Source organism: Xenopus tropicalis, chromosome 7, assembly GCF_000004195.4.
Source record: "Xenopus tropicalis strain Nigerian chromosome 7, UCB_Xtro_10.0, whole genome shotgun sequence".
NCBI lineage: Eukaryota > Metazoa > Chordata > Amphibia > Anura > Pipidae > Xenopus > Xenopus tropicalis.
Window position 1 is genome coordinate 808,468 of NC_030683.2, and position 24,068 is coordinate 832,535.

Sequence of the window (24,068 nt, forward strand, 5' to 3'; positions counted from 1 at the left end):
ATGTTGATGATGGTCGTTTATATAGAGTCACGCTGTAGGTCATGGCGGCCAATCTGAGCCCAATGTCAGTTGGTTCCACCTCTCTGTTTCTCTTGCAGGATGTATCCAGCGGCTGAAGCAGTACATTATAAAGAAACTTGCAGAAGACTGGATTTTCCTGGTTCTGTTGGGGTTTGTGATGGCGATTGTCAGCTGGAGTATGGACTACGCCAGTTCCAAGAGCCTTCTGGGTAACGTGGCTCCTCATCCCACCCAATAGTATTAATTCATGATGGTGCCACTTGCCCTTTTATTCTTGGCAGCAATGGGGAGTGGCCTCATAGGAAGGGGTTGGGTTCTACAGATCTGGGCAGGGTCATGGTAGGGCTGGGCGTGGTTAGCTTGAGCAGGGCAATGTTGGTGGGTATGGAAGGGGCCAATTGTGATACTGATTCCCTGCCTGTCCCACAGCCTACAGGTGGATGTACGAGTCCCTGTCTCCCAACGTCTGGATCCAGTATCTGGCCTGGGTCTCCTACCCGCTCATCCTCATACTCTTTGCTGCAGTCTTCTGCCATGTTGTGTCTCCGCAGGCCATCGGTAATGGGACTGTCTGGGCCATATGGGCCACTGGGCCACTGGGCTACTGGGCAGTGTATTGAGTACAAAAATATACAATATAGAAGTTATTTTAGCACAATCTATTGTATGTGTGTGTGGCCCCAGTGAGTAATTTGCCCTGAGATGGGGTAGGATCAGAGTAGTGATTTGCCTTGGGATGGGGTAGAATCAGAGTAGTGATTTGCCCTGGGATGGGGTATAATCAGAGTAGTGATTTGCCCTGGGATGGGGTAAGATCAGAATAGTGATTTGCCCTGGGATGGGGTAGGATCAGAGTAGTGATTTGCCCTGGGATGGGGTATAATCAGAGTAGTGATTTGCCCTGGGATGGGGTAGGATCAAAGTAGTGATTTGCCCTGGGATGGGGCAGGATCAGAGTAGAGATTTGCCCTGAGATGGAGCAAGAACAGAGTAGTGATTTGCCCTAGGATGGGGTAGGATCAGAGTAGTGAAATGCCCTGGGATGGGGTAGGATCAGAGTAGTGAAATGCCCTGGGATGGGGTAGGATCAGAGTGACTTGCCCTGGGATGGGGTAGGATCAGAGTGACTTGCCCTGGGATGGGGTAGGATCAGAGTGACTTGCCCTGGGATGGGGTAGGATCAGAGTGACTTGCCCTGGGATGGGGTAGGATCAGAGTGATTTGCCCTGGGATGGGGTAGGATCAGAGTAGTGATTTGCCCTGGGATGGGGTATAATCAGAGTAGTGATTTGCCCTGGGATGGGGTAGGATCAAAGTAGTGATTTGCCCTGGGATGGGGCAGGATCAGAGTAGAGATTTGCCCTGAGATGGAGCAAGAACAGAGTAGTGATTTGCCCTAGGATGGGGTAGGATCAGAGTAGTGAAATGCCCTGGGATGGGGTAGGATCAGAGTGACTTGCCCTGGGATGGGGTAGGATCAGAGTGACTTGCCCTGGGATGGGGTAGGATCAGAGTAGTGAAATGCCCTGGGATGGGGTAGGATCAGAGTGACTTGCCCTGGGATGGGGTAGGATCAGAGTGACTTGCCCTGGGATGGGTAGGATCAGAGTGACTTACCCTGGGATGGGGTAGATCAGAGTGACTTGCCCTGGGATGGGGTAGGATCAGAGTGACTTGCCCTGGGATGGGGTAGGATCAGAGTGACTTGCCCTGGGATGGGGTAGGATCAGAGTGGACTTGCCCTGGGATGGGGTAGGATCAGAGTGACTTGCCCTGGGATGGGGTAGGATCAGAGTGACTTGCCCTGGGATGGGGTAGGATCAGAGTGACTTGCCCTGGGATGGGGTAGGATCAGAGTGACTTGCCCTGGGATGGGGTAGGATCAGAGTGACTTGCCCTGGGATGGGGTAGGATCAGAGTGACTTGCCCTGTGTTGCAGGTTCGGGGATCCCGGAGCTGAAGGTGATACTCCGGGGGGTGGTGCTGAAGGAATATCTGACCCTAAAAGCTTTTGTGGCCAAAGTGATTGGTCTGACGGCCTCGCTGGGGAGCGGGATGCCCCTGGGTAAGGAGGTAAGTAACCCCGCCCTCTTATTGCTCGTTAGTGTCTCATTAATATGTAACGATCATAGAGTTCCCTCAGTGCAGTGAGAAATATACAGGCACCCCCCTTTAGCCTGCACCCCAATATACCCAGGGGAACGTACAGGGAAGGGCGACTAAGCTGATACAGGGAATGGGCTCAGTTATGGGGAAAGGCTGGCCCAGTTGGGATTGGTTACACTGGGGGGGGGGCAGTTAAGGGGGGGTCACTATATATAAATATATAAGGGGGGGGGCAGTAATGAAATAGAGAAAGTACAGGGAAGAGCGACTAGCTGATAAAGGGAATGGGCTCAGTTATGGGGAAAGGCTGGCCCAGTTGGGATTGGTTACACTGGGGGGGGGGGGCAGTTAAGGGGGGGTCACTATATATAAATATATAAGGGGGGGCAGTAATGAAATAGAGAAAGTACAGGGAAGAGCGACTAAGCTGATAAAGGGAATGGGCTCAGTTATGGGGAAAGGCTGGCCCAGTTGGGATTGGTTACACTGGGGGGGGCAGTTAAGGGGGGGGTCACTATATATAAATATATAAGGGGGGCAGTAATGAAATAGAGAAAGTACAGGGAAGAGCGACTAAGCTGATAAAGGGAATGGGCTCAGTTATGGGGAAAGGCTGGCCCAGTTGGGATTGGTTACACTGGGGGGGGGGGGGGCAGTTAAGGGGGGGGTCACTATATATAAATATATAAGGGGGGGCAGTAATGAAATAGAGAAAGTACAGGGAAGAGCGACTAAGCTGATAAAGGGAATGGGCTCAGTTATGGGGAAAGGCTGGCCCAGTTGGGATTGGTTACACTGGGGGGGGGGGGGGGCAGTTAAGGGGGGGGGTCACTATATATAAATATATAAGGGGGGGCAGTAATGAAATAGAGAAAGTACAGGGAAGAGTGACTAAGCTGATAAAGGGAATGGGCTCAGTTATGGGGAAAGGCTGGCCCAGTTGGGATTGGTTACACTGGGGGGGGGGGGCAGTTAAGGGGGGGTCACTATATATAAATATATAAGGGGGGGCAGTAATGAAATAGAGAAAGTACAGGGAAGAGCGACTAAGCTGATAAAGGGAATGGGCTCAGTTATGGGGAAAGGCTGGCCCAGTTGGATTGGTTACCACTGGGGGGGGGGGGGCAGTTAAGGGGGGGTCACTATATATAAATATATAAGGGGGGCAGTAATGAAATAGAGAAAGTACAGGGAAGAGCGACTAAGCTGATAAAGGGAATGGGCTCAGTTATGGGGAAAGGCTGGCCCAGTTGGGATTGGTTACACTGGGAAGGGCAGTTAAGGGGGGGTCACTATATATAAATATATAAGGGGGGGCAGTAATGAAATAGAGAAAGTACAGGGAAGAGCGACTAAGCTGATAAAGGGAATGGGGCCTCAGTTATGGGGAAAGGCTGGCCCAGTTGGGATTGGTTACACTGGGGGGGCAGTTAAGGGGGGGGTCACTATATATAAATATATAAGGGGGGGCAGTAATGAAATAGAGAAAGTACAGGGAAGAGCGACTAAGCTGATAAAGGGAATGGGCTCAGTTATGGGGAAAGGGCTGGCCCAGTTGGGATTGGTTACACTGGGGGGGGGGCAGTTAAGGGGGGGGTCACTATATATAAATATATAAGGGGGGGGCAGTAATGAAATAGAGAAAGTACAGGGAAGAGCGACTAAGCTGATAAAGGGAATGGGCTCAGTTATGGGGAAAGGCTGGCCCAGTTGGGATTGGTTACACTGGGGGGGGGGGGGGGCAGTTAAGGGGGGGTCACTATATATAAATATATAAGGGGGGGCAGTAATGAAATAGAGAAAGTACAGGGAAGAGCGACTAAGCTGATAAAGGGAATGGGCTCAGTTATGGGGAAAGGCTGGCCCAGTTGGGATTGGTTACACTGGGGGCAGTTAAGGGGGGGGTTGTGGGGGGGCCTTAGAATATCAGATAATAAATGTTGCTGTTCTTTCAGGGCCCGTTTGTGCACATCGCCAGTATCTGCTCCGTGGTACTTAGCAAGTTCATGTCGGTGTTTTGCGGCGTTTACCAGGTAAGTAGCTGCCTTGGACGGGCCTTTCTGCCCCCCCCCACTCACTAAGGTGACTCTGATTGGCTGAAAGTGGCTTTGGCTGTGAAGCTGGATTGGCTGCTTTCTGTAGGGGCGGGACTGTATTCTGGTGAAGGGGTCCCTATTAACCCCCCCCCCCGTTACTGGGGGTCTCTCAGCAGAAGGACATTAATGAAGGACTTTTCTGTCTGTTCCATTGTGTATTTCAAATCCCACCTTTAGAATTAGGGCAGGAGACTGACCCCCCCCCCCCCCCAAGTCTCAGCTCCGGGGGCAGATTGTCTGATTATGGAACTTTCATAAAATTCATTTTTAATTGGAGAATCCTGCCTGGAGATACTCACTGAGTGCCTACTCATCACAAATCCTGGGTGTTAACTCCCCCATAAGTCTTCGTTTTGCTCAGGAGCGGCCTCTTTAGTCTCCCCCAACTCTCAGTGTACTGAGTAATACTAGCCCCTACCCACAGGGGGTGGCAGAGAGAAGCCATTACTGACCCCCTTTCCCTGCTCCCCTGGATGAATTTACTAACAACCTTTACTAACCCACCATTTACTGACTATTTACTATGGGGAGGTCTCTTTAATAATCCACTTTACCTGCCTGTTTCTCAGGGGGAGGGCCATTTACTAACCACGCCCTCCCCTCTGCCCCATCCTGGGGTGCAGTTACAGAGAGAGATGAACATGGAGGCTTGGAAAGGACAGCGTGGGGGTAGGTGGAGAGGTGGATAGAACAGGCTGGAGGAACTTGAGGAAGAACTTGAGGAGAAACTTGAGGAGGAACTTGAGACTAGAAGGTGCAGGTAGAGGCCAATAGGCTGAACAGTTGGACATCTGGCTGGAAACTGGAATGGCAGGAACCAGAAGGAAGATGGTACTGGAGCTGGAATAGGAGGGGCAGAGGAAGGGCTTGGATGGAAGCTAACAGGATCAGGCAAGGGAGGGCAAATAGAAGATGGAATGGGATGAAGTAGGCAATGGTGGAATGAAATCTTCAGGAGAACCCTGCAAGAGAAGATTTTCGAAGAAAGAGACAGAGCATGGGGGAACTAGAGCAGGGGCATAACTACGGGGGCGTAACTATGGGGGGGTAACTACAGAGGGAGCTGCCCCTGGGGTTGCTGGGTGGCCCAGGAGTGTAAAGGGCCCAGTGGGGCTCTAATTATTGAGCAATGTCAATATATTGTAGTAGGAAAAGTCAACTCATCAATATTATTTATTGGGCTCTAAACTGATTGTGCCGTAGGGGCCAGTAACATCTAGTTCCACCATTGGCCTTGGGGGTTAGAACCTCATGGGGTATATTGAGGAACCGGAACAGGAAGGAGCAAGGGGGGGGTGACTGGAACTATAAACATTATAGAATGGAAGGGGCTGATAAAGGCTAAAGAAAGAAAGTGAGGTTAAATGGAACAGATAGGACAGCTGGAAGATGGGGCACGATGGGGCAGAAGGATTGCCCAGAGGGATTGCTGTAACAATATGGAGAGGGTGATGGGCCATAATGGCTACTAGATAGTGAGGCCAAAACCTGGGGGCTATAGAGATACCTAAGGTGCACTGCTCAAACCAGAGGCCGGGGGCCAAATGGCAGGTCAGACCGGCTGGTCAGTAGCCTGAAAGCAGCCCCCCAACAATCCCATAACAGAGACCACTATAGGTTTAATGCCCCCCCTCACACCCCCGGGGCATATCCCGTTTGCCACATGATTGTGTTGTTTGGTTTGACCATGGGAACTGTCAGGTGATGCCGATGTACCGGGGGCTGCCATAGGCTTACCCCCGGCACTGCCCATAGGCTTACCTCTGGCACTGCCCATAGGCTTACCCCCGGCACTGCCCATAGGCTTACCCCCGGCACTGCCCATAGGCTTACCCCCGGCATTGCCCATAGGCTTACCCCCGGCATTGCCCATAGGCTTACCCCCGGCACTGCCCATAGGCTTACCCCCGGCACTGCCCATAGGCTTACCCCCGGCACTGCCCATAGGCTTACCCCCGGCACTGCCCATAGGCTTACCCCCGGCACTGCCCATATGTGTGAGATTATTTCTGTTGCTTTAAGACTTTCTGGTTCTCATTTACTCGTTTGCTTATACAGTATTGACCAATCAGCACTTAGCCATCATGAGTCTATGGGATTTGGTTGCTATGGGGCATTTCCCTGGGCACTGTATGTTAGTGAAACCCTGTTTGTGTCTGTACATATATGTGCCCCCCCTGTATAAAGCCCGATATATACATGTATATAACACCCCACTTAGGATCCGTTGCGGATTCTGGAAATGTTACCCGCTGCCTGCGCTGTTGGGGTTGGATGCTGCTTTGCTGCGCCCATGGGAGGCAAGTGCTGAACCCCTCCCCTCTGTGTTACCCCAAATACCACTTTGTGTTTCACTTGCCCAAGAGAGAGGCACAGGGAGATACAGGCAAGGGCAGGAGCAGAATAAACAACCCCTTCCCTAGGGCATTGCGACCTTCTTACATACAGTTGGGAACTTCTAGGTTTGGAAGCTTCTCCCAGGGTTTAGGAATATTCCAAGACCTTCTCATGGGAAACTGAAAACCTATGGGGGATATTGACCTTCTCGAGGAGTTGTTCCTTGTAACCTTCTATTGGGGGGCTGGAAACTTCTTAGAGGGAGTTGGAGTTGGGCTTTTCTCTGCCGAAGATCCCAGCTTCTCTCTCTGCATTGAATTCTGCTCCTGCCCCTGCAAGAAAAAGACCTGTAGCTCTCTTGCCCCTTTTCCACTGTCTGATAATCTGTTTGGCCTTCTGCTTTTTTGAGTTACTCTCACTTTATAATGCATTTCTTCATGCAGTCTCCTTCCTGTATTGCAGTCTCGTTTTCTCAAGCCAATCTCATGCTAATTCTCACATTTCACACTCTTGTGTTCTGTGTGGCCTCTCCTGTCCAGACAGGGGGCTCCTTCTAATGCTACTTGTGGTTTAGTGCCTCATACTACTTACATCTCTCTCACTGTCTGTCATGTCCGCTTGTCTCAAAGTGTCTGTCTCACAGGAGTTATAATTTCCTTACTTTTTAACATGCACTTTTTCTGCCCAACTTGTGCTTCTCTCTGTTCACCTGGAATATTCCCTATATCTTCCCTTTGACATTTCTGCTTCTCTTTCTCTCTGGGTGGATATTACATCTTCTGTTTTGTGATGTCTCTCTCCATGGTTGCCTTACTCTCTTGTGGTGGCATGGTGCCTCTCTCCGTGTTGATGTTACTCTCTCCTGGTGGCATTGTTCCTCTCCCAATGTTGGACTTACTCTCTCCTGGTGCTGTGGTGCTTCTCTCAATGGTGGACTTTCTCTCTCCTGGTGGCATTGTTCCTCTCCCAATGTTGGACTTACTCTCTCCTGGTGGCATTGTTCCTCTCCCAATGGTGGACTTACTCTCTCCTGGTGGCATTGTTCCTCTCCCAATGGTGGACTTACTATCTCCTTGTGGCATTGTTTCTCTCTCAATGGTGGACTTACTTTCTCCTGGTGGCATTGTTCCTCTCCCAATGGTGGACTTACTATCTCCTGATGGTATGGTGCTTCTCTCAATTGTGAACTTACTCTCTCCTGATGGTGTTGTGCTTCTCTCAATGGTGGACTTACTCTCTTCTGATGATGTGGTGCTTCTCCCAATGGTGGCCCTACTCTCTCCTGGTTGTGTGGTGCCTCTCTCCATGGTGGACTTACTCTCTTCTAATGGTGTGGTTTTGTTACTCCCTCCTGGTGGCTTGGTGTCTCTCTCCATGGTGGTGGTGTTACTCTCTACTGGTGGTGCCTTTCTTGATGGTATTTTTCTCTCCTGGCTGTAATTGGCCTCTTTTCATGGTTATGGATATATCTGACTGTCTTCCTGACGGTGTCGGTCTCCTGGTTGTGTCATGTGTTCTCCCATCATCTCTCAGTAGCAAGCTTATTATTACACCGACGTTCTCACTGTGGGATGTGCCGTTGGGGTTGGATGCTGTTTCGGAACCCCCCTGGGAGGCAAGTGATAGGATATGGCTCAAAACTGAGAAAATGATCACATTCAGAGAGGCCAACACTCTCCATAGCTCCAGCAGGGTAATGGTACTAAATACCTACTACCCTGGAGTATAAAGTACAAAAGAAGGAAATCCAGGACTGGATCACCATCTGGACATGGGCAGAAACAAAATTAAGATACCCCATAGGGGGCAATAGTTTAGCAGACTTGGGACTAGTGTGAGGAAGATTAAATAGGAGCAGGGTAAGGGAACTGGTAGGAACATACCCAATAGGGGTAGGGGGTAAATACACTCAGGAGCACAGTGGAGGGCAGTTATACAGGTGACACAGGGTAAGGGCAGGAACACACACAATTGGGGTAGGGGAGCATTAGATCCTGGGTCACAGCTGAAAGAAACAGATACTTTGCCCTTAATGTATTTTATGCGGTTTTCTCCTGCCCTCTCCATCTCCTACAGGTGTTTTGTTCAGCATTGAGGTGACCTCTTCTTATTTTGCGGTAAGGAACTACTGGCGCGGTTTCTTCGCTGCCACCTTTAGTGCCTTCATGTTCCGAGTATTCGCCGTGTGGAACAAGGATGCAGGTGGGTAGATGCTTCACGTGAAATTTATAGGAACATTCACTTGTCTATCACTTGTCTATCTAACTATGAACCTTATAATGACTATAGCTGGGCCTCGATTACCCTCCTTCATCTTCCAACTATTCACCTTATAATGACTATAGCTGGGCCTCCAACAGTGTCTCCTTCATCTTCCAACTGTTCACCTTATAATGACTATAGCTGGGCCTCCAACAATGTCTCTTTCATCTTCCAACTGTTCACCTTATAATGACTATAGCTGGGCCTCCAACATTGTCTCCTTCTTCTTCCAACTATTCACCTTATAATGACTATAGCTGGGCCTTGATTACCCTCCTTCATCTTCCAACTATTCACCTTATAATGACTATAGCTGGGCCTCCAACAATGTCTCCTTCATCTTCCAACTGTTCACCTTATAATGACTATAGCTGGGCCTCCAACATTGTCTCCTTCTTCTTCCAACTATTCACGTTATAAAGACTGGAATGACTTAGAATGACTATATGTAGGGCTTACCTTTTGCCATCTTTAGACTAAAATGACTATAGTTGGACCTCGGTCAATCCCAGAAGCTCCTCTCAAACTATCCATTTTATAGCCTCTATCGGTAGGTCCCACCTAAGCCCAGACATAGGTACTAAGTGTTTTTTCCTTCTCTTCCAGTTACCATCACAGCTCTCTTTCGTACCAATTTCCGCATGGAGTTTCCCTTTGACCTCCAGGAACTCCCGGCATTCGCTGTGATTGGGTAAGATGTGCTCATATCATTATGGGGGCTGGTTGGTTAGTCTGTTTTACTGGGCCGGATTCAGTGCCATGAGAAAAAGGTATCTCCTAGTTCATTTCTAACTTTCCCCATAAGATGAACCAGGACATAAGCGTTTCTCATCCAGTAGGATCTGGCCCATTGCATGCTGGGTATAACCATTCATGCTCCTTTGCAGAATCTGCTCTGGATTCCTTGGTGCTTTCTTTGTGTTCATGAATCGGCAAGTGGTGGAAGGGATCCGAAGCAACCAGACCCTGAGCAGCTTCCTCAGTCGTTAGTAAGTGATACGCTCTAGGCCTCTACACATCGACCCAAATGGGCCAGGAGTTCTTCATTGACTTTTCCTCTTGAACATTTTCCTTTTCCGAGCCAAATCCCTTTTCTTGGCTCACTAGCCAAGGACTGGAATGAGTTAGCCACAACTTTTTGTTCCGCTGATCAGAAACTACAACTGGGTTCTGCTTTAGCCAAGCTGCTTTTTCTAATCTTCTCAGAGGAAAGCTGATCTCAGCCTGGCAATTGCAGACCAGTGAGTCTGACATCTGTAGGGGTCCTCTGAAGGTTTTTAAGGGATCACATGGAAGAGAATGGCATTATGGGTAGGAATCAGCATGGCTTTATGAGGGCAGGTCCTATCAAACACTTTTAATTGCTCTAACGATGCAGTAATTAGGGAGCAGGAGAGAGAGGGGGCAGTATTTTCTAAAATCCCATTTAATGAAATGAGGGAATTCTAACAGGAAGTTGATTCATTTCCTTCTCTTTTTACTTTCTGTTCCAGTCGTTTCATCTATCCGGCCGCCGTTACCTTCTGCATTGCGACTCTCACCTTCCCGCCGGGCTTTGGGCAGTATATGGCTGGAGCGGTAAGTGCCCCCTGCCCCTCAGCGAGAGTCACTAATACAACCCCCCGGTGGCATACATGTTGGTCATTTGCCCACACACAAGGCACGACCTACCTGCTCAACCCAAACATTTTGGGGTCTCAGGGTATTTTTATGGGCAAAACACATTGCAAGTTTGTCTTTATTTCACCCCAACTGGAACTGGAACCTCCAACAACTGCCCCTTATGTTTCTTTTCCCCCCACACTATCACGTTCTTGCCCTGTCTCACGTGGGGGCTTTCTCTAACTGCCCCACAGCTCATGCCTCGGGAGAGTATCAGTGTCCTGTTTGATAACCACACGTGGACAAAATATTCGGGGGACCCCTCAGAGCTCGGCCGTTCTGCTGCTTTCGTCTATCCCAATGTCTTCATCACTCTGCCGCTCTTCTTCGTCATGAAGGTAAGTCACCCACTTGTCCGTCAACTCACACCTACCTGTGACCGGGAGAACGGGGGCTTTGGCCTGGGGCAGATGCACTCAGGGTGGGAGAATCATCTCTATAGGAATATGGGGAATCTTAATTGTACAGTGGAAATTGGTGGCACTTATTGGATTCTCTTTGCCTTAATGGGACTTCACTGAGACATCTCATATTTACACTTGGTCTGGTCTCCGTAGTGGAACATAGAATGGAGTGTGGGTTTCCATCATGATGCTTCTGGAACTGGAGTCCAGTGGCTCTGTGGGGGCACATCTGGGGCAACAATGTTCCTGGAAGGATATGAGCAACTGGGGGCCTTTGTGATAAACTTGGGCTGGAATGTCTGGAGCCATCAGTGCAGGGAGAAATAAAGATGGGACGTGGAAAAGACAGGACTGGGCAATATAGACCAGAGTGAGCTCCCTATATAACATGGATAGGCCAGGACTGGGCAATATAGACCAGAGTGAGCCCTGTATGTAACGTGGATAGGCCAGGACTGGGCAATATATATGTAACATGTAGGGGGCAGAGTGATCCAATGCAGCAGCTTCTCCTTAATAACTTCTATGCTCTTGTGTTTCCCTCTATAGTTCATGATGTCGGTCATCGCTACTACAATGCCAATACCCTGTGGCACCTTCATGCCAGTCTTTGTGCTCGGTAAGAGATTGGTGGGCAAGGTAATTTGGTTGGCCATTAGAACAACCCAGCAGGTCACTGTGGGGTGGAAAGGGGGAATCATTTTTGTTTTTCCTATTAATGCCAATGTAAATGTACCCTCTCCTTGGTGGAGATGTCCCTCGTGCCCAAATCCTGTCTCTGTTCTCTCTGTGACTCTACTTTCTCCTGGCTTTGAGTTTGGAGGGTTAGGGATTAAAGAGCATTGGAGTTTTTGTCGAGCCACATTTTATGGAGAAGACTTGTTACACAACGAGCAGGGGCTGAGCATTTCCCTTGTTCCGCAGGGGCGGCCTTTGGGCGGTTAGTCGGGGAGCTAATGGCTTATCTCTTCCCCAATGGGATTCTCTTCGATGGGATTGTCTACAAGATCGTCCCTGGAGGCTACGCAGTGATTGGTGATTATCTTGCCACCCTTGGGAACCTCCCTGGTCTCTCATTGGAAGCTGCAGCTTGATCCCAACTAACGCCTCTCCCTATTGGTTGTTCCCTAGGAGCTGCAGCTCTGACAGGGGCTGTCACACACACCGTATCCACCGCCGTGATCTGCTTTGAGCTGACCGGGCAGATCTCTCACATCCTTCCCATGCTGATCTCCGTCATTATGGCCAATGTTGTTGCCCAGAATCTTCAGCCAAGTTTGTACGACTCCATCATCCAGACCAAGAGGCTGCCATACCTACCGGATCTTTCCTCGTGCCATGTTAGGTGAGACCTACCTTTCTGCCGGATGTATGTATGTAAGTAGCATGGAAACCTTCTCCAATCGCTGCTCAGCCAATCTATTGCCAGAATCTTGAAAAGCCTCCTAACAATAAATTCTGTTCTCTCCATGCTGAGCTGACAAGAGGTAGGTCCCACAAGGTAGGTGGCCCGGCTATTGCTCCAATGTTATACCAATTACTGTTTATACTTATAAATACATCTATGCAGTGTCCCTTTTGCTTTATGGGAGGGTGTAATTCTCTTCCACCAATTTCTCTTTCCACCAGTAAATACAACATCTTTGTAGAAGACATCATGGTCCGAGACATCCATTACATCACGTCATGCTGCTCCTATGGAGACCTGCTGAAGGTCCTGCAAAGCTGCACCCACAAAACGATGCCCCTGGTGGAGTCAGCAGGTAGAGAGCTTTGGGCAGTTTGGGTTTATCTACTGGAAATCTGCATCTCTAGAACCCAGAACTGGTCCCATCGCCCAGAGCACAGTCAGTGAGCGATACCGTGTCTTGCAGATAGTATGGTCCTACTGGGCTCCGTGGAAAGGTCCGAGATCACTGCCCTGTTGGAGAGACTCCTCAGTCGAGAGCGAAGGGAGCATCTTGCATCTCCACCGTACAGAGGGCAAAGGGCTGCCGATGTAGCAGGAAAAAGAGACTCGTTCAAATATGTGGATGAGGAAGAGACGGCGGGTGAAGAGGAAGAGAAGAAAGAGGTGAGAAATGAAAGCAGAGAAGGCCATTAGTGACGGGGGCTTATAGGGTTCCTTGGTGCCCCTTGAAGAACCAGGACCCTCGATAATATTAAGAGCCTCCACTTCTTCCTTAGAGAGAGTCAAGGTGCACAATGTGATGCCATTTTCTTGTTTCTCCAGCCTGTTGAAGAATGCAATGGTCCCATCCCCTCAAATAATACAGTGGAGCCTCCGAGCCCCCCGGCACAGCCAGGTAACCCACCACACTAACTTCTCTTGGGAACCAAAAACATCAAGAGCAGTTCTCCATAACTATCATGGCTGGGGCCAAAGCAACAGAGAGAAGGAAAATATCCTCCATGCCAACACCAGATGAGGGCATTGGGGCAGAATAGTTGTATCAGCTGTTCTTCTGAGGGTAAATGTTCTCAGCTCTTGGGTAAGAACTTGGTATCACCAGTGGGGAGAAGATGGAAGGAATAGTTCTTGCTGCAAAGATCTAGAATATCTAGAGCCCTCACTCCATTCTGTCAGTGCAGTAGAAAGTTCTTTATCTGCCATCTGGGATTTTACTGGTTTCTTGTCCAACTTTCTTTCTTTTCCCAGAAAGTTCCTGCGGAAGGTTTCGTGCTGCAATTCACAGAATCTTCTGCAGCTCTGAGGAGCCGAAACCACAAGATACACCACAGGTCAGAGGAATTTCTGGGTCTGTGCTCAGATGGTGCAATACAAGGGGCAATTAATAAGCAGGGCAAATCCTGTCACAGTGTAAAAGTGTTGCTTTGGGCAATTGTAGCCTCCTGGTGAATGGGAATCGGAGGATAAACGCTCCACAGTGGGCGGGGATTCAATGTTCAGGGGGAAGAATTCAGAATAAATCAGGTGCTGATCCTAATGATAAATACTATTCATTCATCTGTGTAGCAAGTGCCCCCTACTGGGGCCATTATTTATGTAAAATATTACTGTCCCACAACATCAATCCTGGCACCATTTAGCTTGGAGTTGTCTTTCAGCCTTTATCAGGCAACACTGATACATAGTGGTCTCCATCTTGCTCAACTCCATCTTGCCCTACTGTCTCCATCTTACCCTAATGTCTCCATCTTGCCCTACTGTCTCCATCTTGTCCTACTGTCTCCTTCTTGCCCTACTGTCTCCATCTTGCTCAACTCCATCTTTCCCTACTATAACCATTTTGCTATAATGTCTCCATCTTGCCCTACTGTCCCCATCTTGCCCTACTGTCTCCATCTTGCCCTACTGTCTCCATCTTGCCCTACTGTCCCCATCTTGCCCTACTGTCTCCATCTTATCCTACTGTCTCCATCTTGCCCTACTGTCTCCATCTTGCCCTACTGTCTCCATCTTGTATCTTGTCCTACTGTCTCCATCTTGTCCTACTGCCTCCATCTTACCCTACTGTCTCCATCTTGTCCTACTGTCTCCATCTTGCCCTACTGTCTCCATCTTGCTCAACTCCATCTTTCCCTACTATAACCATTTTGCTCTACTGTCTCCATCTTGTCCTACTGCCTCCATCTTGCCCTACTGTCTCCATCTTGCCCTACTGTCTCCATCTTATCCTACTGTCTCCATCTTGCCCTACTGTCTCCATCTTGCCCTACTGTCTCCATCTTGTATCTTGTCCTACTGTCTCCATCTTGTCCTACTGCCTCCATCTTGCCCTACTGTCTCCATCTTGTCCTACTGTCTCCATCTTGTCCTACTGTCTCCATCTTGCCCTACTGTCCTCCATCTTGCCCTACTGTCTCCATCTTACCCTACTGTCCCCATCTTGCCCTACTGTCTCCTTCTTGTCCTACTGTCTCCATCTTGCCCTACTGTCCCTATCTTGCCCTACTGTCTCCAGCTTACCCTAATGTCTCCATCTTGCCCTACTGTCTCCATCTTGTATCTTGTCCTACTGTCTCCATCTTGTCCTACTGCCTCCATCTTGCCCTACTGTCCCTATCTTGCCCTACTGTCTCCATCTTACCCTAATGTCTCCATCTTGCCCTAATGCCTCCATCTTGCCCTAATGTCTCCATCTTGCCCTACTGTCCCCATCTTGCCCCTACTGTCTCCATCTTACCCTAATGTCTCCATCTTGCCCTACTGTCTCCATCTTGCCCTATGCTCCTCTTGTCCTACTGTCTCCATCTTGCCCTACTGTCTCCTTCTTGTCCTAACTGTCTCCATCTTGCCCTACTGTCTCCTTCTTGCCCTACTGTCTCCATCTTGCCCTAATGTCTCCATCTTGCCCTACTGTCCCCCATCTTGCCCTACTGTCTCCATCTTACCCTAATGTCTACATCTTGCCCTACTGTCTCCATCTTGCCCTAATGTCTCCATCTTGCCCTACTGTCCCCATCTTGCCCTACTGTCTCCATCTTACCCTAATGTCTCCATCTTGCCCTACTGTCTCCATCTTGCCCTACTGTCTCATCTTGCCCTAATGTCTCCATCTTGCCCTACTGTCTCCATCTTTGCCTACTGTCTCTTCTTGTCCTACTGTCTCCATCTTGCCTAATGTCTCCATCTTGCCCTACTGCCTCCATCTTGCCCTACTGTCCCTATCTTGCCTACTGTCTCCATCTTACCCTAATGTCTCATCTTGCCCTAATGCCTCCATCTTGCCCTAATGTCTCCATCTTGCCCTACTGTCCCCATCTTGCCTACTGTCTCCATCTTACCCTAATGTCTCCATCTTGCCCTACTGTCTCCATCTTGCCGTACTGTCTCCTTCTTGCCTACTGTCTCCATCTTGCCCTACTGTCTCCTTCTTGTCCTACTGTCTCCATCTTGCCCTACTGTCTCCTTCTTGCCCTACTGTCTCCATCTTGCCCTAATGTCTCCATCTTGCCCTACTGTCCCCCATCTTGCCCTACTGTCTCCATCTTACCCTATGTCCTACATCTTGCCCTACTGTCTCCATCTTGCCCTAATGTCTCCATCTTGCCCTACTGTCCCCATCTTGCCCTACTGTCTCCATCTTACCCTAATGTCTCCATCTTGCCCTACTGTCTCCATCTTGCCCTAATGTCTCCATCTTGCCCTACTGTCTCCATCTTGCCCCTACTGTCTCCTTCTTGTCCTACTGTCTCCATTGTCTCCATCTTGCCCTACTGTTCCTCTTGCCCTACTGTCTCCTTCTTGCCCTACTGTCCCCATCTTGCCCTACTGTCCCCATCTTGCCCTACTGTCTCCATCTTGCCCTACTGTCCTATCTTGCCCTACTGTCTCCATCTTGCCCTACTGAGGGGCCTGAGTTGGACAAAGGGGCCACTTTTAGGCCTAAAACCTTGTTGTCAGAGATCTGAGCCCTGAGATACCAATAAAGGATCTTTACATTTGGTTGTTACAGTGACATCAATTATAAATATTTTTGTGCCCCCCCCTCCTCTTTGCAGGAACCGGAGCCTGAGGAAACAATGACACCCGAAGAGGTAAGAAGCCCTTGTCTTGTTCATGATTAGGACCCCCCCCCATGCACCCACAAACACATTGCACCCCATAGGGGCCCTACACTGAGCTTTGTGTTTGCAGATCGCTGTGTGGGAGCAGCAGGAACTTGCCCGACCGGCTTCATTCGACAGTTGCCTGATTGACCCGTCACCATTCCAGCTTGTGGAGCGAACGTCCCTTCATAAGGTAGGGGCCCTCCTGCTGAGTAGCGCTAAGCAGCCCCCCAGCTCTACAGATACTCACCAACTGTCTCTTCTCCTCAGACTCACACTCTCTTCTCACTCCTCGGCCTCAGTCAGGCCTACATCACCCACGGGGGCAAACTCAGAGGAGTCATCGCTTTGAAAGAGGTGAGAGGGTTTAGACTAGTGCCCCCCAAACTGTGGGGTTGGACCCCAAGGGGCTTAAATCATTGGCTGGGGGACCAGCATTAAAGCTAGTTGGAATAATACCACTATAGCAGGGTGACTGTTACCCCAATGTTTCTATATATCTGTAACCTTGTTATGGGCTAAGGGGGCCCAGCCTGAAGGCCAGTTAGGGGGGGATTTGGGGTGAGTGTTTATTTGTACCCTGGGTACCCCTGGAACTATAGCGGGGTGACTGTTACCGCAATGTTTCTATATATCTGTAACCTTGTTATGGGCTAAGGGGGCCCAGCCTGAAGGCCAGTTAGGGGGGGATTTGGGGTGAGTGCTTATTGTGCCCTGGGTACCCTGGAACTATAGCAGGTGACTGTTACCCCAATGTTTCTATATATCTGTAACCTTGTTATGGGCTAAGGGGGCCCAGCCTGAAGGCCAGTTAGGGGGGATTTGGGGTGAGTGCTTTTGTGCCCTGGGTACCCTGGAACTATAGCGGGGTGACTGTTACCCCAATGTTTCTATATATCTGTAACCTTGTTATGGGCTAAGGGGGCCCAGCCTGAAGGCCAGTTAGGGGGGGATTTGGGGTGAGTGCTTATTTGTGCCCTGGGTACCCCTGGAACTATAGCAGGGTGACTGTTACCGCCAATGTTTCTATATATCTGTAACCTTGTTATGGGCTAAGGGGGCCCAGCCTGAAGCCAGTTCGGGGGGGATTTAGGGTGAGTGCTTATTTGTGCCCTGGGTACCCCCTGGAACTATAGGCGGGGTGACTGTTACACCAATGTTTCTATATATCTGTAACCTTGTTTATGGGCTAAGGGGGCCCAGTCTGAAGGCCAGTTAGGGGGGGATTTGGGGTGAGTGCTTTATTTGTGCCCTGGGTACCCCTGGAACTATAGCAGGGTGACGTTTACCCCAATGTTTCTATATATCTGTAACCTTGTTATGGGCTAAGGGGGCCCAGTCTGAAGGCCAGTTTAGGGGGGGGATTTGGGGTGAGTGCTTATTTGTGCCCCGGGTACCCCTGGAACTATAGCGGGGTGACTGTTACCCACCCAATGTTTCTATATATCTGTAACCTTGTTATGGGCTAAGGGGGCTCAGCCTGAAGGCCAGTTAGGGGGGGATTTGGGGTGAGTGCTTATTTGTGCCCTGGGTACCCCTGGAACTATAGCAGGGTGACTGTTACCCCAAGGTAAGGTATAAACCATTTTACCTTAAATACTTTCACCTTTTCCCCTCATTTCCCCCTGTAGCTGCAAAAGGCCATTGAAGGAACGGCCCAATCAGGGGTTCGCCTGCGCCCCCCTTTGGCCAGTTTTCGGGACGGCAGGAGGTCGATGTCCCAGAAGAATTCCCACAGACCAGCGCCCAAGTCGCCCCCTTCCCCTGACCCTTCCATGCTGCCCGATGACCCCACAAACCTGGCCACGCCAGACTCGGAGCTGGACGATCTATCAGGGCAGGGGTCAGAGAACGTCTCCCAAATTCTCAAGGACTTCCATGTCTCCACCGAGCACAGTGATGAAGATGCGCCGCTGTAGCCTTCGGCCTCCTTATGATTCTGTGACTCTTGCCCCCCTCACAGGAACCTGTTGGCACCATGGATACCCCCTATTGACTGTTTACAATGTCCCCCCCACACCCCACCCCCAAGGAACCTCATGGCCCAACCCATGGTGCAAATATACATGGAATCCAATCACTCCACAACCACCAGGGCAGATATGGCACCAACCTACCACCCAATGGGCGCGACCCGTTCTGTCGTCATCATGTGATCACCCAGTCATACAAGTAGGGTACCAGCCAAATACTATAAGGATTTCCCATCTACTATAGGGGCACTAATGCTATCTAGTATAGGGGCACTGATGCTATCTAGTATAGGGGCACTAATGCTATCTAGTATAGGGGCGCTGATGCCATCTAGTATAGGGGCACTAATGCTATCTAGTATAGGGGCACTGATGCCATCTAGTATAGGGGCACTGATGCTATCTAGTATAGGGGCACTAATGCTATCTAGTATAGGGGCACTAATGCTATCTAGTATAGGGGCACTAATGCTATCTAGTATAGGGGCACTGATGCTATCTAGTATAGGGCACTGCCTAGTATAGGGCACAAATGCTATCTAGTATAGGGGCACTAATGCTATCTAGTATAGGGGGCACTAATGCTATCTAGTATAGGGGCACTAAATCTATCATAGTTAGGGGCACTGATGCTATCTAGTATACAGGGGCACTAATGATCTAGTATAGGGGCACTAATGCTATCTAGTATAGGGGCACTAATGCTATCTAGTATAGGGGCACTAATGCTATCTAGTATAGGGGCGCTGATGCCATCTAGTATAGGGGCACTAATGCTATCTAGTATAGGGGCACTGATGCCATCTAGTATAGGGGCACTGATGCTATCTAGTATAGGGGCACTGATGCTATCTAGTATAGGGGCACTGATGCCATCTAGTATAGGGGCGCTGATGCCATCTAGTATAGGGGCACTGATGCATCTAGTATAGGGGCACTGATGCAATCTAGTATATCCCGGGGCATGAATTGCCATCTAGTATAGGCGCTGATGCCATCTAGTATAGGGCGCTGATACATCTAGTATAGGGGCGCTGATGCCATCTAGTATAGGGGCACTGATACCATCTAGTATAGGGGCACTGATGCCATCTAGTATAGGGGCACTGATGCTATCTAGTATAGGGGCACTGATGCTATCTAGTATAGGGGCGCTGATGCCATCTAGTATAGGGGCGCTGATACCATCTAGTATAGGGGCGCTGATGCCATCTAGTATAGGGGCACTGATACCATCTAGTATAGGGGCACTGATGCCATCTAGTATAGGGGCACTGATACCATCTAGTATAGGGGCGCTGATGCCATCTAGTATAGGGGCACTGATGCCATCTAGTTAAGGGGCACTGATGCCATCTAGTATAGGGGCACTGATGCCATATAGTATAGGGGCACTGATGCTATCTAGTATAGGGGCACTGATGCTATCTAGTATAGGGGCTGATGCCATCTAGTATAGGGGCGCTGATGCCATCTAGTATAGGGGCACTGATGCCATCTAGTATAGGGGCACTGATCCATCTAGTATAGGGGCGCTGATGCCATCTAGTATAGGGGCACTGATGCTATCTAGTATAGGGGCACTGATGCCATATAGTATAGGGGCGCTGATGCCATCTAGTATAGGGGCGCTGGCTGAGTTCTTTGCCTATACCAAGGCTCCTAGTAAGAACATTGGTTGGATATTTCATACAGAGCTTCATCCCAATTGGCTGCAGAAGACAACCTATACCCTATTACAGTATTATTACCCTAGAGGGGGCTATACAGATGCCCCAAGCAGGATGGTTGACCCGGATCGCTATAGTAATTGGAGATGGAAGAAGGAAGTATTTGGCCGTTGCCATACCCTGTGCAATTGCCCACAAATGTTTGGGGGTTCATGGATTTCAGTCTTTGGCCACAGCGCCCCCCACTGTCACCGTAAAACCGCCAGTGGGATTCGTTGTTTACACGCTCGTCTGTGGGGCTTCGGCCTCCAATGATGTAAAAAGATATAAAGTCTTAATATGAAGTTTAGTACAAAGCCTGTGATTGGCTGGACGTGTAGGGCGACTCTGTCCTTAAATCACCTGCCTTGTCTTATTCTTGTACATAAATTCTCTGATTCATTGGGCAAATAAACTGCTTTTGGGCCAAATCCTGATTTATTCATCTTTTATTATATAACAATAACTGACCTGGGCTGCCCCGGGCTATGCCTTCATCTGCCCCCGGGCTATGCCTTCATCTGCCCCCGGGCTATGCCTTCATCTGCCCCCGCGCTATTCCTTCATCTGCCCCCGGGCTATTCCTTCATCTGCCCCCGGGCTATGCCTTCATCTGCCCCCGGGCTATGCCTTCATCTGCCCCCGGGCTATGCCTTCATCTGCCCCCGGGCTATTCCTTCATCTGCCCCCGGGCTATGCCTTCATCTGCCCGGCTAGCCTTCATCTGCCCCGGCTATGCCTTCATCTGCCCCCGGGCTAATTCTTCATCTGCCCCGGGCTATGCCTTTCATCTGCCCCCGGGCTATTCCTTCATCTGCCCCCGGGCTATGCTCAATCATCTGCCCCCGGGCTATTCCTTCATCTGCCCCGGGCTATGCTTCATCTGCCCCGGGCTATTCCTTCATCTGCCCCCGGCTATGCCTTCATCTGCCCCGGGGCTATGCCTTCATCTGCCCCCGGGCTATGCCTTCATCTGCCCCCGGGCTATGCCTTCATCGCCCCCGGGCTATGCCTTCATCTGCCCCCGGGCTATGCCTTCATCTGCCCCCGGGCTATTCCTTCATCTGCCCCCGGCTATGCCTTCATCTGCCCCCGGGCTATTCCTTCATCTGCCCCCGGGCTATGCCTTCATCTGCCCCCGGGCTATTCCTTCATCTGCCCCCGGGCTATGCCTTCATCTGCCCCCGGGCTATGCCTTCATCTGCCCCCGGGCTATGCCTTCATCTGCCCCCGGGCTATTCCTTCATCTGCCCCCGGGCTATTCCTTCATCTGCCCCCGGGCTATGCCTTCATCTGCCCCCGGGCTATTCCTTCATCTGCAGCTCTGCCCCGTCTTCACATTGGCATGGGTTCCACTTGGATTCTGATCAATGGGAAAAAAGATTTGAACCTGAGGGGGCAGTGCATAAGCCCAGCGGCTCACTTTCTGGGGGCAATTATGTTGCTACTGGTTTGGGCAACTTGACTTGATCTGAGCCAGTCACTAGCCGGAGTTATTCAGCTCACACATTTCTAACATGGCGACACAAGCACCCAGAGAGATGCAGATCACATGACTGGCAGCACCCACACACGGGACTGGCTAAGCCAAGCTCTCTGAGCAGTACTGGGTGAATCCCCCCAAAGTCTTCTCCTTCCCTCTTTACATTTCCGATCGCCCCAACATCTGTTTTACTCTTACACTTTGGGGATTAGTCTTCTCACGTGCGCCAATCAGTTCCTTGTTTCTGATATTACCTCCTCGGTTACAATGGTTGCTAGGAGATATCCAGGCCCTACATGATGTGTGTCCGACACTATTAACTCCCGCATATCTGATGTTGGCCATATGGGTTGGCCCAATGGGGGGCGGTCACATGTTCCTGGAGCCCCTGTGTTTGTTTGTGTGGGGTTCCTAGAGTGTTAGGGTGGGGGGTTATTAGGATCCAGTCTGGCACTGATTCTATTTGGGTCGCTCTCCCCCAGCCCCCAGTTATCTGCCCATTTGCCCCACTACAGGCCAATCCCATACACCAAGCACATTGCACATTTGGCCGGCAGGGTCCGGGCAGCCGATGACCTTTCCCACCCATCGCCATGACCTTTCCTGCTCATTCTCCTCCCACTTCTCACCCTTTAGCCCTTAGTGCAGTTAAAGGTTTATTGCACATACTCACACTCACTCACTCACATAGACACTCACTCACACTCACACACTCACTCACACAAACAATCACACAAACACTCACATAGACACTCACACTCACGCACTCACATAGACACTCACACACAGCCACTCACCTACTCACTCACACAAACACTCACACTCACATAAACACACCCACTCACACCCACTCACTCACTCACACTCACTCACAGAGCAATAAGGCAAGGACACCTGTCTGTCAGTTCTGTTTAATCCGTGCACCCCCCCCCCATGCTGTCTGACCAGATCTCCCCCTGGGATATAGCGACTCCTGCGTGCGGGGGGTATATATACACATACGTGTGCATGTCTGTACATACATAGTACATATATATATAGAAACATATAAAAACCAGGAGTCCCATAAGATACAAGGGAAGAATTAAAACATCAGAAATGAAAAAAAAGTCAAATCCCTGTGAAAATGGGTTCAGAACAACAGAGCCTCCGCCCCAGAACCCTGCAGAGCTTTGCGACTATGTTCAGACTGGGACATTGGGCCGACAGAACCTTCTGCAGAGCGTGACCCACATGTAGAGCTTATTACTGCATATTGGTCCCCTTATAAGTTCTGCCCCTCACTCTCCTTACCCAATAGTACCGCTTGGCCCACAGCTGGCCATTAACCCAACAGTAACACTTGGCACATAAATGGCCACTAACCCAACAGTACCGCTTGGCCCATAGCTGGCCATTAACCCAACAGTACCGCTTGGACCATAGCTGGCCATTAACCCAACAGTACCGCTTGGCCCATAGCTGGCCACCAACACAACAGCACCAATTGGCAAAGAGCTGACCAGTAACCCAAAAGTACAGATTACTTTTGCCAAGTTATAGCCAATGATCCAACAATACAAAGTTTGGATCCACTGACCCCCCCCCCCCCCAGCAGAGAGTTATGTAGGCCATTGGAATCCACTGACCCCCTCAGTAGAGAGTTTTGTAGGCCATGGGAATCCACTGACTCCCCATAAAGAGTTCTGTAGACCATGGGAATCCACTGACCCCCCATAAAGAGTTCTGTAGGCCATGGGAATCCACTGACCCCCCATAAAGAGTTCTGTAGGCCATGGGAATCCACTGACCCCCCAGCAGAGAGTTCTGTAGACCAATGGGAATCCCACTGACCCCTCCCATAAAGAGTTCTGTAGGCTATGGGAATCCACTGACCCTCCCCATAAAGAGTTCTGTAGGCCATGGGAATCCACTGACCCCCTAGTAAAGAGTTCTGTAGGCCATGGGAATCCACTGACCCCCCAGCAGAGAGTTCTGTAGGCCATGGGAATCCACTGACCCCCCATAAAGAGTTCTGTAGGCCATGGGAATCCACTGACACCCCAGTAAAGAGTTCTGTAGGCCATGGGAATCCACTGACGCCCCCCCTAAAGAGTTCTGTAGGCCATGGGAATCCACTGACCCCCATAAGAGTTCTGTAGGCCATGGGAATCCACTGACCCCCATAAGAGTTCTGTAGGCCATGGGAATCCCTGACCCCCCATAAAGAGTTCTGTAGGCCATGGGAATCACTGACCCCCCATAAAGAGTTCTGTAGGCCATGGGAATCCCACTGACCCCCCATAAAGAGTTCTGTAGGCCATGGGAATCCACTGACCCCCCATAAAGAGTTCTGTAGGCCATGGGAATCCACTGACCCCCCATAAAGAGTTCTGTAGGCCATGGGAATCCACTGACCCCCCATAAAGAGTTCTGTAGGGCCCAGTCAGTGATGAACACAGTGAGATTTCCAGGCACCACCGGCCAGTGATCTAATTGAGGTTCCCTGACCAGTAACCAGG

General features: G+C 50.1%; 1 protein-coding gene across 1 annotated transcript in view; it reads left to right on the plus strand.

The window, feature by feature from the left end:
• The window catches only part of clcn1 (chloride voltage-gated channel 1), a 33,424-nt gene extending 14,545 nt beyond the window's left edge, over positions 1–18,879 (plus strand). The window contains exons 3-23 of the mRNA XM_031905660.1: positions 99–230; positions 451–579; positions 1,961–2,094; positions 4,083–4,160; positions 8,097–8,175; positions 8,637–8,762; positions 9,429–9,513; positions 9,710–9,811; positions 10,316–10,400; positions 10,679–10,822; positions 11,438–11,507; positions 11,813–11,923; positions 12,020–12,233; positions 12,518–12,651; positions 12,763–12,962; positions 13,122–13,194; positions 13,548–13,630; positions 16,355–16,390; positions 16,491–16,595; positions 16,673–16,759; positions 18,034–18,879. Coding sequence (XP_031761520.1) covers positions 99–230; positions 451–579; positions 1,961–2,094; positions 4,083–4,160; positions 8,097–8,175; positions 8,637–8,762; positions 9,429–9,513; positions 9,710–9,811; positions 10,316–10,400; positions 10,679–10,822; positions 11,438–11,507; positions 11,813–11,923; positions 12,020–12,233; positions 12,518–12,651; positions 12,763–12,962; positions 13,122–13,194; positions 13,548–13,630; positions 16,355–16,390; positions 16,491–16,595; positions 16,673–16,759; positions 18,034–18,321 — 2,495 coding nt within the window. The 3' untranslated portion in view covers positions 18,322–18,879. The remainder of the gene's footprint in view (positions 1–98; positions 231–450; positions 580–1,960; positions 2,095–4,082; positions 4,161–8,096; positions 8,176–8,636; positions 8,763–9,428; positions 9,514–9,709; positions 9,812–10,315; positions 10,401–10,678; positions 10,823–11,437; positions 11,508–11,812; positions 11,924–12,019; positions 12,234–12,517; positions 12,652–12,762; positions 12,963–13,121; positions 13,195–13,547; positions 13,631–16,354; positions 16,391–16,490; positions 16,596–16,672; positions 16,760–18,033) is intronic.
• Positions 18,880–24,068: the final 5,189 nt, after the last annotated feature.